This window comes from Rhipicephalus sanguineus, chromosome 6, assembly GCF_013339695.2.
Source record: "Rhipicephalus sanguineus isolate Rsan-2018 chromosome 6, BIME_Rsan_1.4, whole genome shotgun sequence".
Taxonomy (NCBI): domain Eukaryota; kingdom Metazoa; phylum Arthropoda; class Arachnida; order Ixodida; family Ixodidae; genus Rhipicephalus; species Rhipicephalus sanguineus.
The window spans coordinates 11,014,447-11,031,750 of record NC_051181.1 but is presented as its reverse complement, the minus strand read 5'-3'; the positions used below and the strand labels follow the sequence as shown (position 1 = coordinate 11,031,750).

Here is a 17,304-nt window from a genome sequence, read left to right as displayed (position 1 = left end):
AGCATGGTTAATCCCTTTCCATCTGCACTGCAGAGACAAGCTATCCTTTTTATCAGTGCCAATGACAGATACGAAGCTCACCCTAGAGGAATGGCGGTCGCACTTGTGAGTGTCCTGGAAGATGTTCTCTTCAGTGTATGGGTCATAGTCAGGGCACTGGTTGACGTCCAGCTCCGACAGCATCATGGTCACAGCCACCACACCCCTGCATTGTGCAAAGCACTTTAGACAATTCAGTTGACACCTCATCTAACCAAGATATTGTTATAAGACTATATTCCACACTGAAGAACCAAGAGAGGCACCAAAGAAGATGTGCGCTCTCCACCACCTTGTCTTACGCTTGGGCGTAGTGTAAATACACCTGTGTGCCTCCATGTAACAATATTTACATTCTCCGGCAGGCACCTATAGGTTTTATTGTCTCGAATCAACGAAGCTGTCGTTGAGCTAAACCCAACTTTAACCAAGTTTTCTGAAAAATAAAAAACACAAAGAAAAACAGGAGTACAAGACGTGGTAATTCTTTCTAATTTTGACACAGAAAGACTTTTCTTCAGGCGTGTGCCATAATGCAATCACGCTAAACCATCTAGCGTCCCTAGTCATGAGCATAGTTGTATTTTGACGGCCTTGCACGAAGTGCTTTTACATACAAAATGGCACTGGTTTATTGTCCTGGTAAATAATCTCACAGGTGGTTGCTTTCATTATTTACATGACCGATCCTTGCAACTTGCCTGCTTACTGGCAGCTTGTGACGGCTGCACGTGACCGTCTGTCCATATCGTCTGGACCTGGGAGGCCCTCACAGACGTGTGTTGGAGAGAAATGAAATGCCCTGGTAGCTGTCGGAGATTCCTTTCTCGATTTACCCAGTAATTTGAGTGTGGTCATCATTTTGCTACTTTAAGTGAAGCCATTCATGAGGCGCAGAGCGAGACAGCAGAGTCCAATGGTTGTGTGCCAGTGCATCGGACCAGCTGCCTGCCGAAAGCGAGTGAAAGTGGTGTGCTTCTCCACCAGTAAAACCTTGATGCTATGGTCATGGCTGGCATTAATTTTGGGGTTACATGAATTCTTACAATTCCTCGGCCAAAGTGCAGTAAAACCTAGTTAGTAATTTGGAAATTCAGTTGAGTTGGATGCGCTATATGGTCCCTTCAAAAATGTACTTAAGCCTATGGTACAAGAGTCATTATTTCTGAGGTATTTGATAGTTTTTCGGTTAATTTGAAAAGTGGGCTCGTCAGCTGGCTTTTGGTGAGCACAATCTCAAATCCATTCATGTTTTCTGCACAGACAAGTAATTGCCACTTGGCCCTTTAAATCCAACAAACCCTACTTGCTCCAGCTGACGTGCCCCGAGTGTGTGTGTGTACCGTTGTTTACAACTTTGCAGAGCGTAGGCTTGGGCGTGTTTGTAATCCATTATGCTATTTTAGCACACTGTTAAACAAGACATGTTATCTAAAATCCATTGTAAACAATCTGTAAACAAGATGCACCCGTGTTCACAAATCCTTCCATTTTCATTTTTGTTCCTTACAATGCGCCTTACAACAGGACGAAGAGAGCCAGTTGGCCACACAGTAAGGATGCTCGATAGTATCCACAACTGCGAGGCAAACATTGCAAGGACTTGTGGTTCGTTTGGTTTATTCTTGGACAAAGTGATTGATACTGCTTCTTGTATGTTTTTTATTGTTTGCTCCAGTTTTGAGTTTGATAAATGTGCTGGTCTGCTCTGCCGTTCCACATGTCTTTGTTTCATTCCATCTCCCGAAAACATCAGCGCCTCCAAGATTTGTTACAACACTGGTGAGCCAGACAGGATCAAATCTGGCCCAGTCACCGATTCTCGGTAATTGCGGAGGTGAATTGGGACAAGACATTAAGGGCCATTCGGGAGCAAAAGCTTAACAAGATCTAGACTTGACTGAGCGAGAGAAGGAACGCATTCTAAATGAGTGTAGAGCCAAACTCGAGGCAAAAGGTGCCGAAGCCCAAGTAGTGTGTGCCAGAGAAAAGCAGGTACTAGAGCGCAAACTGCGATTGGCCACAGGGTGCATTAGACCGGATGAAAGAAGGCCCACAGAGGTTTTATCGAATGGAGTTAGTGTGCCCAATTTCCACTGCTGTGCTTGAGTTGAGCAAAGGGGTTGTGCATTTTGTAAATGAGAGCAGTCTTTTAAGTAATGAGCAGAAGGAAAAGGGCTCAGATGTTGCATGCAGCCGCAGCAAGGCAGCGGTTAGCAAACTGGATGAAGATGTGGAGTGTAGTGTACGGCAGTGCCATTAGATGGCTGTACTATTTATGTAGTGTACAACAGTACTGCCAGATGGCAGCGCGGCATATATTGGATCGGAGCCGTCGATGGGGAGAGTCTGGCGAATGGGCAGGGCAGTGACGTCGCGGCGCGGCGATGACGCTGTTCACGTCACCGCCACGCCTCCGCTCCGGTGGCGTCCGCCATATATAGCAATTCCGCGCGACGGGCGCACGGCTGAGGCTATGTACGCGCTGTTCATTTGTGAAATCTAGCGCTCCTAAACAAATTGCGAAAGCGAAATTGTGCAAGAACATTGTTATACAAATTTAATGAAGAATATGAAGTGAATTAGACGTGTCCAAATCATCGTGAAACTGAGTTGTGCACGCCGATTCGAGTCCACGACGTTCTACGATACACGCTGTGCTTTTAGAGCGCAGCTCTTAGGCGTCTGTTTCTGCGTTGTCCGGCATCGCCGTTGGCATAGTCGGCGTAACCGATAGAGCGAACGAGGACGAAAGACAGCGAACGTGGATTGTGTCGATATCACGAGCCGCTGGCCTCTAACATCGCTTTCTTCCTCCGTCATGCGGGCTCGCCCTTTGGTCGGAGCTCGTGCGCATGCAGGGCTGGCGGGTGCGCTGCTACTGTCTCGCTTGCCGTGACGGCGATGTCGATGACGCCTGCAATGCACAGAGTGGCGTGCGTAGCACTCCAGGACTGGCAGTTTCTGTGGCAATATGTAACGAATGTTCCAATGCGGATAGCCAGAAATTCAAACACAGTTCGCATTGCCTCAACACAAAGCTGCGCTCAGAATTCGCATGAGGGAGTATAGTGATCATTGGTGACTTTTCGAGCTATGAAGACCTGTGGGTTTGCATCTATCTTGCTTTTTTTTTAAAATGTGAAGCATTTCATAGCGAACTTCTGCGACTTTGGGCGTATCTGTCTGTCTATCTACCTATCCAGCCGCCTACGAATTTGTGCTCTCCTGGCCGTTTCGTTCATGGGGTGTATACCAATATTGGTATAGCATAATGTGACTGTATCACAAACTTAAATGACTGGTCATAACATGAAAATCATGGCATGCATGTCATGTACAGCATGATTTACATGCCACAACAGTGTATGGAAAACATAAATAACAGGAGCTATTATGAAAATCATGACACGCATGTCATGATTTCATGGGTATACACCCTATGAACGAAACGGCCAGGAGAGCACAAATTCGAAGGCGGCTAGATAGGTAGATAGACAGACAGCACGACTTACGTGCCACGCTCATGGTGCGCTGGCGGACGTATCACTAGCTTGATATACACCAAATTGGTATTGTGCGACATGACTGTGTGACGAGCATAAATAACGGGAGTTAATACAAAAATCATGACACACGTGTCATGTATAAGAAGACTTACGTGCCACGCTCATGGTGCACTGGCGGCCGTTCCGCCAGATTTATATACACCAAAATTGGTAATGCGTGATGTGACTCTGCGACGAGCATATATAACAGGTGTGATTTTTGGAACATGTCACGTGACAAGTGTTACGTGAGAATCATTGCATACCATGCCAGAAAAGTCTGTGCACGTGTTCTGGCAGCAAAGCAGAAGATAAAGAAGTGCACGGATTGCGTGCCGGTTCATGATGATGACAATTCGCCACTAACGGGGATTCTCCAAGCTTAAACAGCTCTGCTTTTAAAAGAAACAGAGATACCAGCGCACGTAATTGTATTAAGGCCACAAAAGCGCAAAACCGGGCGTACACATGCGGCTTGGGGATCTCGAGCCCTAAAATTCCCTCTTAGAGAATTTTAGTGCCGGGACCCCAAAGTGCCTTGCGTACGTAAGCCCCTTACGTTCCTTTGTATAGTCCATGGGTGCGGCTGAGAGTACAGGGGAACGTAAGAGGGTGAATAAGGAAGCGGCTTGGAGTCCCCTGCTCTAACACTCACTAATAAGAGAGAAAAACAAAAAAACCCGCAGGGTCCCTTATGCATTTGCCTAAGACCACTAGAAGGCGAAAGCCGTCTTCCTTTTCTTCAGTTGATGTATTGTTCCTCACGCCACCCCCCCCCCCCCCGCGAGCTTTGTGACCTAACATTGTTTTGCACTGCCTCCAAGATCGGAGGCACTGCAATCTTTCTACACCACATCTGGTCATGTGCTGACGTCATCGCGTGAAGTCACGTTATTCGACGTCATGACGACGTCACAATCTTTGGTCGTATGGTCACGTCATTACGTGATCTTTGACATCCCTCGTGTTGACGCCGCCGACGCGGAACGCCGACGCGGAACGCCGACGCCGCGGACGCCGGCAGTCAATTTTCGCGTTTGCTGAGGCATCTAAGGCTTTCGTCAGAGCAGGTGCAGGGCCCCCAGTAGGCGCGTGTTAAATGAAAACAATACCTCGTTCGGCTAGTCTGATAGCGGACATCCTGTTGGTTCACTTTACAAAATCATTTTTCTGCTCAACTTCTTCGCGCTCTATGCTTCCTAATTACGAAATTTCATCGAGCACATAAGGGCCCCTTGCTATAGTGGAAGAGCTTCCTGCACGAGCACAGACATCGTGCACTATACGTGCATGACTAAAAAGCGCAAGGCACATTCGCTTAGCACAGAGGCGCGGATTAATTTACATGCGCGAATTAAACGTGAAACTGGTAGCATGTACACAAGCAGCAACACAGCGGTAAATGACACCATAGGCTGACAGCCACAGAAACGCAGACCACATAACGTACAACACAAGACAGGTAACCGCTGCAGCTGACGCGCGGCAGCACTAACCTGCGATATCGAAATAAATCTTCCCCTCACAATATCACGGTAACATCCCAGGCTCATGCTCAGAACGCGCGATAAATTACGTAAACGCAACACATCACGCTTGACACTTATAGCGTGATCGCTGCAAAATTTTAATCTGCCCAAGCGATCGAAACGCGAACCATAAAACTTCTTTTTTTCAGCGTGACAAAATTATTTTTAAAGTTTGTGCGCCTGAAAGGGCCCCATTGCACAACAAATAATAAGTTTGTGTTAATGGTACGCTGTTTATAATCTGTGTAATGCACAGATGCTCAAAAATAAGTGCACGCACGAACGAACGAACGAAGGAAGGAAGGAAGGAGGGAGGGAGGGAGGGAGGGAGGGAAGGAAGGTAGGTAGGTAGGTAGGTAGGTGATGGATGGATGGATGGATGGATGGATGGATGGATGGATGGACGGACGGACGGACGGACGGACGGACGGACGGACGGACGGATAGATAGATAGATAGATAGATAGATAGATAGACAGATAGATAGATAGATAGATAGATAGAAACGCCCAAAGTGCCTGAGGTTCGCTAAGAAATGCTTCGCATTTAAAATATGCAGAAGACTGATACAGGTGACAGCACGCGAACAACTGATAAAGAAAGCAAGTAAAACGTGATGCAGGAAAAAAGAAAAGCGGTGGCAATTTGTACTTCTTTTTTTCTTCTCCCGCACCGTCTCAGCTTTTCCGAGCCCATGTTCCCCGGCACTCCAAAACCTGATGCGTCGTCGCCTCCGCAACGGAGGGAAAAAAAAAAAGAGTTCTCCGCCCGCGTCCTTCTCCTCCTGCGCGCGCCATCTCAGGTTCTTGCGGGAGGGCGTCCGCTCTTTGCGCTGCGTCATCTGCTAGCTTACAGCTCCGACTGCCATGACCGATACACTGAAATCTAAGAATCCTCGCATTTCGGGATATAAGTTCATAGTAGCTGTTGTTAAGATGACACGGGAATTAAATAACGATTGTTATTCTGAAATGTTCGTTATTCTGAAGTTCGTAGTAGTGAAATATTTTTACATTGAAACTATAAGCAGTCAGCATGGGATTTCTTAAAAGTTTGTTATTCTGAAATGTTCGTTAATGTGGTGTTCGTTGTAACGAGGTTTGACTGTAGCCCTATTCTCTGCCCTCTACACAGCCCCGTGAGGCTACCACACTTTTTTTGTTTACATCACGGAACAGAAAGATTAAAATAGCATTACCGTGACTGCACCCCTGACATCATGTTGACGGCTGTCGTGCCTTTATGCAGGAGTCAAATGCACCTCAGTTCATTTGCTGGCTTATGAATTACATGCGCGAAAACATTACATTCTAGCTAAAATGTACTGGGGTGCTTTTCACACAATGTCCAGAGAAGGTGTCCCCACTTACTTGAACTCAATGCGGTCGTGAAGGCTGTCCCAGCCAAAAAATGGCGATGCATACACCATGACCCAGTCGGTATGCAGGCCTCCGCAATCAAAGTATGGGTCGGTCCAGTAGCCGTGCTCCACCTCAGCTGCAGAATACTGAAGTGGATAGTGGTCGTAGTTGATTGGGTTGTGGCCTGTGGAGTTGTACCTGCACAAAGCAGCAGCCATCCCTGTAAGTGCCATGCGCAGTCGATGCCTTGGCAACTTAAGATATCTATCGTAGTTTTGTAAGCTTGAACAAATGAGCAAATTTACCTTTGGCAATGCATTGAAGCACCGCTGCAAAATGGCCACAAGAAACAATTTGGCAGGCACTGGTATCACTGCATTTCCACTGTACTTGTGAGCACGATGAGAGTTACGACCAGTGGCTGAACTAAGTGCAGAAGACTCTCTTAAATGCCTCTAATATGATCGAGTCTATATTTGATTCTGCATCCCTGCTCATTTCTCATCAGTAAATGAAACTCCTGTAACAAAGAACATAATTTACTGGTCCCCTTAGGTTCTGTTTGTCAAGAGCTTACTGTCAAACCAAAAGAGAGCAGGGGCCCCGATATTTAATACTTTCTTTTTCACAAGAACCATTATATCAACACCGTTAACTTATACTCACAATGGCCCCACTCATTTGTTATACTGGCTTACCCACTATTAAGATTCTCAAAATTAAAACATTACGATGAGCTACCATGCTTTTAGTGCAGGCATAATTTACTGTGCCATGAAGTGTCTTCATAGATTGCTTCTTGGTGAATAATGGAGACATAAACACAATGCTACTGTTAGGAGTGGCCACTCACCTTGGTATATTAATAGATGGAATTTTAGGTGGTTGTAATTACCTGCCTCATAGCCAGATCGTAGCATTCGCAACTTTTCTATGCACAAATGATTTCAAAGCACTAGCATATAATTACAAAACATCCATCCCACACTGCCATAAACACTACAGAATCAACATAACAGCATGGAAAAGAGAAAGCATAACCCTGGCACGAATGCTGGCCACTGCCATGAGGGGCTGAGTGATTTATAGCAAATACCATGTGTGCAATCTTTTCTGGCCATGAAAGGTTCAAAATGATTAAAAAAAGCAATGTTGGCTTGTCTGTTTTTTCCCTTCTCCCTTGCAGTTAGATTAGTGTTTTCAAAACACTGTTGCAGGCAGAAATCAGTGGGAAATAGGTGCGAAGTATGCAATGCGGAAACGATAAGATCTTTGCAGCAACCTTGAAAGGCTTGAACATTGCACAATGTGCACAGGATGGGAACATCCACGGCAGAAAAGACGCTGTGCGGCTCAACATCATTTTGTTCCTACCTGGTTTGTTCAGAGGCACTGCGTTGTTTTCTTTGCTTCTCTTGCACCCAGCACTCTAAATCATGCGCTTTCTAAACACGCAGGATGAACCTGCCTGGCTATTGTGCTTTTTCATGTTATTTGTTACATGGTGTTCTAACACTGCTGGGTTTCCCTTTCATGCATGTGGAGTGAGCACACATGCTTTCATCCCTCAAACGTCGACAGAAGAATATATAACACGCTATGCTCTCTCCAAAGAAGAAAGACAGCCTCATGGCTGGTTGAGAGTTGAAATATGCCACATTCTTTGAGTGTGCCCATGAAAGCTCTTTTGAAAATGACCTGCCTCATTGTGCCCATGTGCAGCGATCTGATCGACCAAAGCTGCTTCTGCGCAGCTTCTGGAGCAGCTAAAATCTTGCTTTGGAGCAGCGTAACAACCTTTTGGAGCAGTTATCAAGCAAACATTTTTAAACACAAACATTTGTCTCTAAGTTGATCAGCTGTACTACATGTTTAACAAAATCGACATATGCACAAATACATGCATCTGTACTTAGAATACCCCAAGAGAGAATAAGGATGAAAGAAAGGCTGAGCCCGGTAGGCTACCCTGCACTGGGGATGAAACGATGAAATTATGTTACTGCTGGTCGTTTTTCTGCAGACAGCCCTAAGTTTCTTTGGAATCGCGATCTCAGGCCACCTAGCATTTTCCCAGAATCTACCTCATATTTGTGAATGAATGACATTTCCTGATGCTTCAGTTAAAGTACTTGAAGCACAGTTTTTGGAGAATTTCTATGCACTCTGTTAGTCCTTCTATCCAGAAGGACTATTCGGATGGCGTTCATACTTTCAGAACAGCCTAGGGCTTTGCTGCGTGGTGACGGGCCTGTGGTTGTGCTTTATGGAGAATCGTGAGGACCCTAGTTCATGGACGGTTGATAAAATACAGGGTTTAATAATTGGTCTTTTCTGCCCGAAATCTAATTTGCGCTCCATGAAATTTGCAGTAATGCGAGGCTTCGTATTTAACTACGGCAAGTCGTCAAACACGAACTGTTGCTGCCTCGTGGAGAAACAAAACAGATACCGGAATGCCGGGACACGATGCTTTCTCAGCAAAATCCCACAGTCCACTGAAGCGAGTGGTATTGTTGTTAAAGTCCAGTGATTGTATGGTCAAACATAATTTAAATATTAAAATTTTTTTTTTTAAAACAAGCTAACTATTACGAAATGGTCTATTCAAGCACATACATGTACTTATCAATGTAGCTTGGTCCACAACAGTCAGAAGCAATTTTACTGAGCTTAAAGGGACCGACAACTGCTCAGAACATGAAATGAGCTGAATGCACTGATCGAAAGATTGTCCGTCGCATTGACTCAAACCAACCCTGTTTATCTCGTGAGAGGTGGATTTATATTTTTATTTCTTCATTGAAAATCGCAAAAAATGACCTTTGGCGCCTCTGGTGGCAAAATCATAAATGGTCATATGAAGGCGGTCACGTGACCATTAGTTGCTGTATGCGTTCGATGACTTTTCTGTTAGTACTGAAATATTATTCATTTCTTTATATTAAAAGATATTACTCCATAAAAATGTACATATAGGCCTGCGTTAGTTGTATGTAATAAAGTGGCGCTGCCTTCGCTTGGCGTAATGATCCCATGCCGGGACAAGCCACCCATGTCACAGGCGCAGGCAACCTTGGGCGCAGGCGCACACAACGCTGTACAAATACCGAGGTGTATAAAGCCACATCATCTCAATGTAACAGCTTGCTATTTTCAAAAATGGTTTGCAAGCTCAAAATAAAGGTGGTTAAGCATATATAGCTACAGTAATTCCAGCGAAAGCAGAACGACACCTTTCACAAGGACTAGCGGCATCGCTATCAATTCTCAGCGTTGTTGGAGCAAGCCTTCATGCGTGTTTGGAGCCTTTCAGATCGAAAAATACTGCTTATAAAATAACTACATGTTTTTAGGATAAACCATTGCAGCTGCAAACGCCACGAAGGGTAAGCTTCTTGTCGCGCCGTAACAAACTGGGTCGAGAAAAATCAGTTGTCGGTCCCTTTAAAAGCCAACTGCAACGAAATTTGACTTGGACAGAAGTAACTCGGAATGCGTAGTATATGTTGGGGAAGTAATGATAATCACAGTGAAAAATCCTGCAGTCGCGTACTTCATTTATAATCAGTGCTCTAGTTATCAGATAGCAGACGACGCGGAGCCCTGGTGGTGTGCCCGAGCAAATTGGACACAAACGGAAATGACATAAATCGCAGCTCTCGGCCGCTCGTAAGCAGAACCAGCACAACTCCCTGCAGTCAAATCCCTTCCTTCTCTGCGTGACACACTCTTTTGTAGGACGAAATGCGGGGCTGTAGGCTGCTGTAACACGTATTTTACGAGCGGGACCAGCTTTCACGCTTTTGCAAAAAACGTCAAGCTCCAATAGTTGCGGGTTATCGCAGTGAAGCGAAAGGAATGGAAGCTATCGAAGAGCGTGGTACTTTACGCTGTGCACTTTAAGGATGATGACTTTATGTACGACCGGTGTGTTTTCGCCCACATACTGTTGAAACTGAAAAGAATGTTGATTCTTGACTCAGCGCCTCCAATATTCAGCCACTGCAAGCCCAAGAGAGAGCGGGAAGCCCCAACCAGCGTTTGGAGAAGCACCAGCGACAAGAGGTAGTCGTATTACAAACAGCTTTAGTATAGCGTAAAATGCTTGCGTTAGCGTGGTTCGCACGCTAAAATCTAGCGAACACTATTCGAAAGACATTTAGTATAGCGTAAAGCAGGTAAAACGACGTCCCACAAAGCGCTAGACTAGCTGCACCATCTACGCGCGAGTAATAAAAGCTCCAAAAGCTGATCACCTCGCTTCTAGTTGCGAGTAGTCAAAGCAGCAAATGTCCACAGAAATGCGGTTCAAAAGAATTCAAGCACGTAAACGTATTTTAAGACAAGAAATTGTGCTACGGTTAGGTTTAATGTAAAAGTCTTGGGCACAGTCAGACAAGTGTTTACATGCAGAAATGCAGAGACGCTTTTGGTGGACATGGGAGTGTGCCAAACCGAGCATCGATATAGAAAATAACAGTGTCTTACCGTCCGTAGTCTATCAACGAAGTGAGAATACCCGATGTGTAAACCAGCAGCATTATTTATTGTGAACCAGCAAGTTCTCCAAAACAGTGTAGGGCGAGATGATAGGCGTGAAGCGGGCAGCCGTTGCTTAGAGGAACGCTTTATGGGCATGTAGTATCCGTGTTTCCTACACGGTGGATGTTTACATACATTGTTTTTTCGTTACCACCTAAAAAGTAAACGCTGTGGCGCAGCCGCGAAGCGAATACTTCGGAGCGCAGAGCAGACGATTCACCTGCATCGGTCGGTCTGTCAGGCTGCGGTCTGCGTCATTCCCGGTCAGCTGTAATGGCGTTTTTTCTATTCGGTATCAAAAATTGCGTTGTTGGCGGGCTTTTTTCTTAGGTAACCACTTGCGTTTTGAAGGTGAAATTTGGCAGGTAGCATTATCTCCAGCTAGACTGCCTATAAATCGGCTTTTTGAGGTTCGCGAAATTTCGTTGCAGTTTGCCTTTAATAATGCAATACAGTATGATCTAGTAGTAGTAGAAAACATGCGCAGTCTAAATTATCTCGCAGGGTTGCACCTAGCAACGACTTCAACTACATAGTACACGTCAGTATGCTCCAATGACCACTCGAAATTACAATGGTAGCTTAAAGATGGTTTGCAAGCACGTTCAGTCTTCTTTCTGTGACACTGCTATCCATAGGTCAGCACAAAAATGTGGAGCTCACTCACTCACTGTATTTTGTACTTCGGGCTCACTTGGACTCACACTCACCAAAATGTTCCTCAAGTGGACTCACTCGGACTCAGGCTCACTAAAATATTTTTTCAACTGGACTCACTCGGACTCAAACTGACCAACATATTACTCAGCCGGACTCACCCAGACTCACAGCTCGGTATAGTCTGAGTGATTCGGCTCATGAGTCCGGAAGTGTATATTTAGCTGTTTCGAACATGGTGTCAATGCTCTTTAACATCTCACATAATCGGTGCTCTACTTGGCACCGATTATAAGATTTCGTACTTTTAAATACGATTTATCAGTGGTTGCAATGACTCACGAGATATTTATATCACGAACTTCCAGCGAAAGAGGTTGCGTGGGGTGGGGACCAAGGCACCTTGTCCACCCATAACTCGCACCTGTGATCAATAAATATTGAGCTGGCGTATGAACACTACTGCGTTGAAGTATGTGTGGGTAGATATGAGTATAAATGCAAGCCGACATAAGGCTGATAGTAACGCTGATGTTGAGTAGTTATCGCCATAGGTTGGCACAAAAATGTGGAGCTCACTGAAGAAATACATTTTGCCCTTGGGGCTCACTTGGACTCAGACTCGCCAAAGTTTTCCTCAACTGGACTCACTGCGGATCACTAAAATTTATCTCAGCCGGACTCAAACTCACCAAAGTATTACCGTAAAAACCCGCATATAGCTCGGACCCGCATATAGTCCGGGGTGTAATTCGGGGATAGCAAACGCGAGAAAAAAAGTTTTCACCCGAATATAGTCCGAGGAAAATGGAAAAAATGCATTTATTGACATTTCATTCATCGTCGTCGTCGGACGCACTCTCTCCCGAAGCTCCCTTGTCGGAAATGTTCTCCCACAGCACATCATCCTCAGTGCCATCAAGCGCGTTGGAGATGGAGCACTTTTTGAAGGCGCGGCAAACGAGCGCCTCTGGAATGCAGGCCCAAGCCTCGACTATCCACGAGCAGAGCATCGCTGGCGAGGCCCGTTTCAGCCGTCCGGCAGGGGTCACTTCTGGTTCTCCGGACCTCATCCACTCCACGTACAGGCGCTTGACATGGTCCTTAAATGGCTTATTAAGGCACACATCAAGCGGCTGCAGCTGTGATGTCATCCCTCCCGGGATGACGACGAGCTCGGTGCGGGAGTCGCGCAGCAGTCGCTTTACGGAGTCGGCCAGGTGACACCGAAACGCGTCGAGCACAAGCATCGAAGGGAGCCCCAGCAGTGCTCCGGGCCGTCGACACCACACGGACTTTATCCAGTCAAGGACTAACGATTCGTCCATCCACCCCTTGTCCTGGCAGCGGACGACGACATTTTTCGGGAACTTCTCCCCCTTCGGCAGCGTCTTTCGTTTGAACACCACGTAGGGTGGCAGCTTGCGACCGTCAGCCGTGCAGGATAACATTAGTCACCCGCGTTTTTTCGTTTCCAGTCGACCGCACGATAACTTGCCTGGAGCCTTTTTGATGCACCGTCAGCGCCGAGGGCATATCCAGGTAGACCGGCGTCTGATCCGCGTTGCCGATCTGGCCCAGCTGAAAGGGGACTGCCTTTCGCAACGCAATTATGTACCTTTGAAAAGCCACGAGGTGCTCTTCGTAGCTCTCTGGTAGCTTCTGGGAGATCGACGTACGCCGACGTAGGGAGAACCCAGCGCGGCGCATGAAGCGAGACACCCAATGCTTGCTCGCTTTGACATCCTCCGGCTGAATGCCTTTGTCTCAAGCGATCTCCCTTGCCTTCGCTTGTAGCAGCTCGATGTTGACAGCGAGATGTGCAGCTCGCTGCTCCCGCACAAAGTCTGTGAGTTCTCGTTCCACGTGAGGAAATGCTCCATTTTTTGGTCCGCGGAAACTTTTTCGCTGGCCGCTGCATGCAAAGAGGGCTTCCTTCTGCTTCCGCCAACCGCGAATGCTCCGCTCGTTGACTCCGAACTGCCGCTCCGCGGCACAGTTGCCGATGGTTTCGGCAGCAGCGATAACTTTTCTTTTAAAAGCAGCAGAGTACTGCCTGCGCGGTCCTGACATGGCGTAAAATCACAGGAGCAAAATCGAGGCCGTCGTTATGGGCACCAAGTTGAAGCAAAGGCCACTGACCAACTGACCAGTTAAGACTAACGCCAAGGTCAATCTAAATAGGTCGCGAAAGTCGGAACGAAAAGTGGTCGGAAACCTATTGCGACAAACATCAACACCCGCGTGACGATTAAAGCGCTACTAGGTGAGGGGGGGACAAATAATGAAAACAAAAAATTAATTAAGCGTTTATTTTCATTAGTTTTAAATTTATTTGTCACGAATTAAATTAGTAGATTACTTTAATCAAACTTTAGTCTTGGGTATGTGGTTGAGTGGCCAATTTTTTTCGTTTATTTTCAGAAACAGCGGGCACATGCAGGCATGATACGGACATACGAGCGCTATGGGACGGGGACATAGACAAGAGGCACACAGGACAGGCGCTCATCCACAGGACAGCGCCTGTCCTGTGTGCCTCTTGTCTATGTCCCCGTCCCATAGCGCTCGTATGTCCGTATCATGTATGAACCAACTTGCCCAAACACAAGTCTTGACATGCAGGCAGTCTGGTAACATGGGCCAACGGTTTTGCGCATTTTGAGATGCAAATGGCGTCGCTCGTTTTTGCGCAGTAGGTTTGTGCCTGTCGTCCGTAGATATTTCCTCGCATAACCGTTGTTTTCTAGTCGTGGTACTGGGCAGAAGGTAATATAGCCCATCGCAGCCATCGGGAACCGTTTCAGTGACTGTGTTTTGCCAGCGCACGGCCGGCTTGCTGTCGCCCTTCGGGACGATGAGTCCGCCACGCTACGCGAAGAAACGCTGCGCTGTCTACGGATGCAAGAGCAACAAGTGTGCAAGGTTTGTGTGTGTGATGATGTGGATTGTGTGGCCCGTGACGGGGCGAAGAGGGAACGACAGTTCTGCTCTGCGGTACGCCTTGGAGGGGAAGACGACGAAAAGGAAGCGCAAGCGGGGCGTGCGGCTCGAGGAGTTGGAGCGCGACACGGTTGGAACGGCAGCCGCTGGTCGGCGGTTCGGGTCGCGACATCGCTTAACCAGGCGTCCGGCAGCCATGTGGACCTGGTGAGCCTGATTCCCGCTCTGTGCCCGGTGCTGACACAGAGACCGGCAGCCTAGTCTGTTCCTGGCCTGAGGTCCTGGGGCCCGAGTGGTGTCACGAGGTGGCCGCGGCTCATGTTGGCGACGGGCAGCTAACCTGCGCTGCAGTGGCCTAGTGATCTACCGGCCTGCAGTGCCATCATCACCACCACTACCACCTCGCCACGGTCAAGGCAGCGTGACTGTTGACTGCCCAAGGAGTACCGGTGACGACCGACGTCGCCGCACCGGCAACAGTTCATAACGGCGAGTAGGACAGTTTGTGTGCGAGGCGCGTAGGACGTTTAGGATGTAAATAAGGAATGCTGTAGTGTGTGTGAATCGGCAGAGTTATCGGTTGTGTTAAAGTCTGTGTTGTGTGTACAGAATCACCTGACCGCTGGTGAATTATTTCGGATCCTGGGCCCACATTACACCATCACAGTGTGCACGTTGAATTGTTATGCTACTTCTGAATTCTGTGTTATATATTTTGGGGTAATATCCTGTTCAACTGCAATATTTCGCCAATAAAATACACCTTATTTATCAAATCTGTCTTTTTTGTCTTCCCGTTATCTTGCAGGCTTCCATTATGGAGCCGTCATAGTGATAAGAAAAAAGAACATGCAGCTATAAAAAAAAAGTAAGAAGCGGCGCCCCGTCAAAAAATTTCATAATTTCGCGCCCATCGCGTTAAAACGTGACGTCATTTCCGCTTCCGGTTGTGATGTCATCTTTTTCTTTTTTTTTAAATTCTGTTTGTCCCCTCCTCACATAGATGGCGACTGTTGCAACAACTAGCCACCGGCTTGACACGTGGGCTTCTACGGAAGTTACGCTACCAGTTTACATATACCTTGCTAACGCCTCTAACACTACCTAGCGCAGAAGCGCGCAGACAGCTGATGATGATGATAGCACCGCGCTATGCCGAAACCGAAACTGAATTTGGGCCGAAAATTCTTGGGACCCGCATATAGTACGGGGCCGAAATTTCGCACCCTAAAATCTAGAAAAAAACCCCGGGCTATACGCGGGTTTTTACGGTACTCACCCGGACTCACTCAGACTGACGGCTCGATGCGAGTCTGAGTGAGTGTGAGCGAGTCGACTCATGAGTGAATTTGCCAATCTATGCTGCTATAAATCAAACAGGGACACAGTAGGTGGCCACATGAAGCACAAGGGAGCTACTTATGGTCTTCTTAGTGGGTTCTAACACTTTTGAGGGTTCCGGTCCCCATGTGAAGTCTCTGTCTTGATTAAACAGGTCAGCAGTCTTGTTGTCTGAGAGATGAGGCACATATTTTAAAAAATATGCAACCATGCCTAGGACGTGCTGAAGCTCTTGCCCTGCGCTTGGCACTGGCATTTGTAAAACGCTGCTGATGAGTTTGGACGATGGCTCACCGATCTCATCACTAGAGGACAGATTTTTAGGCATTAAAAAGCTAGCTTTAGGTGCAAAAAAAGGCAGGCAAAACAACGTTTTAAGCCTTCAATTCGTAAATATAGGCACAAATTTTCCTATAAATGCAAATAATTTCAAACAGAGATGTGCGTGACCTCTATCTGCAACAGCAAAACAAAAATTATTGCTTAAGATGGCACAAAAGCGCTGTTGTGCCGCAGCACAAATGCCACAATGCCAACGACCTTCGAACAGCGAAGGATACTGGGAATCGTGGAACCTTCGCCCAGCCAGCCCCATCAACTGACGCCAGTCGTTGTTATCTCACGCTTTTCAGCGACTGAGACATTCTGGGCCAACATTCCTGGCGACCACATGGAGGGGAGAAACAATGATGCTCCATGCACCTGCGGTGTGGATCCTCTGACGCCGTACAGAGGTGACCTGTCTGGCCCTTTTCTGTCCAGAACCGAACAGGCTGCGTATACAACCAGCAGGCCAGTTCCCAAGAAAGGGCCTAATCCTGGGTGCCCATCACCTACCAGAGTCAACTGGTCACCATCACCAACGAGAGTCAACCTTGGGAGGCACAGGCATGCTCTTCATTATGTTCCTGCCAGTGCTGCAGGATTGGTGGAATTCTGGCCACCGCGTGGAGAGAAGAACGAGGGGGTGGACCCCAACCATGTTATTTATTCCGGCGCACTAGAGAGTGCCGGCGCTTGTTGACTGAGATCGAACAATGTAAATACGTGTACATAAAGGCCAGGAAGGGAACACACACAATGCTGACTTACAACAAAATTTATTGAAGCAACATTTCACATATATACAGGGGATCAGCCAACCACTGAGCATGTCATAGCACATAACCTTCTGATCAACTTGGAAAAGCAGAACGATCATGCTTAACCAACACGCCCTAGTTCGATCCATTGCAAATTTCTTACCGTCATCGCTGTGCCTATGCGTGTCACGCGCTAAAGCTTCCTCCCAACCATCATACACTACACGCATGATATTTCGATAGCGAACACCGTTTTATT

The 17,304-nt window shown here is 47.0% G+C and overlaps 1 protein-coding gene across 1 annotated transcript in view; it reads right to left on the bottom strand.

The window, feature by feature from the left end:
- Positions 1 to 17,304, bottom strand: part of LOC119395595 (uncharacterized) — a 319,487-nt gene that overhangs the window by 12,414 nt on the left and 289,769 nt on the right. The window contains exons 10-11 of the mRNA XM_037662574.2: positions 6,487 to 6,675; positions 82 to 205 (exon numbers count right to left, since the gene is read on the bottom strand). Coding sequence (XP_037518502.1) covers positions 82 to 205; positions 6,487 to 6,675 — 313 coding nt within the window. The remainder of the gene's footprint in view (positions 1 to 81; positions 206 to 6,486; positions 6,676 to 17,304) is intronic.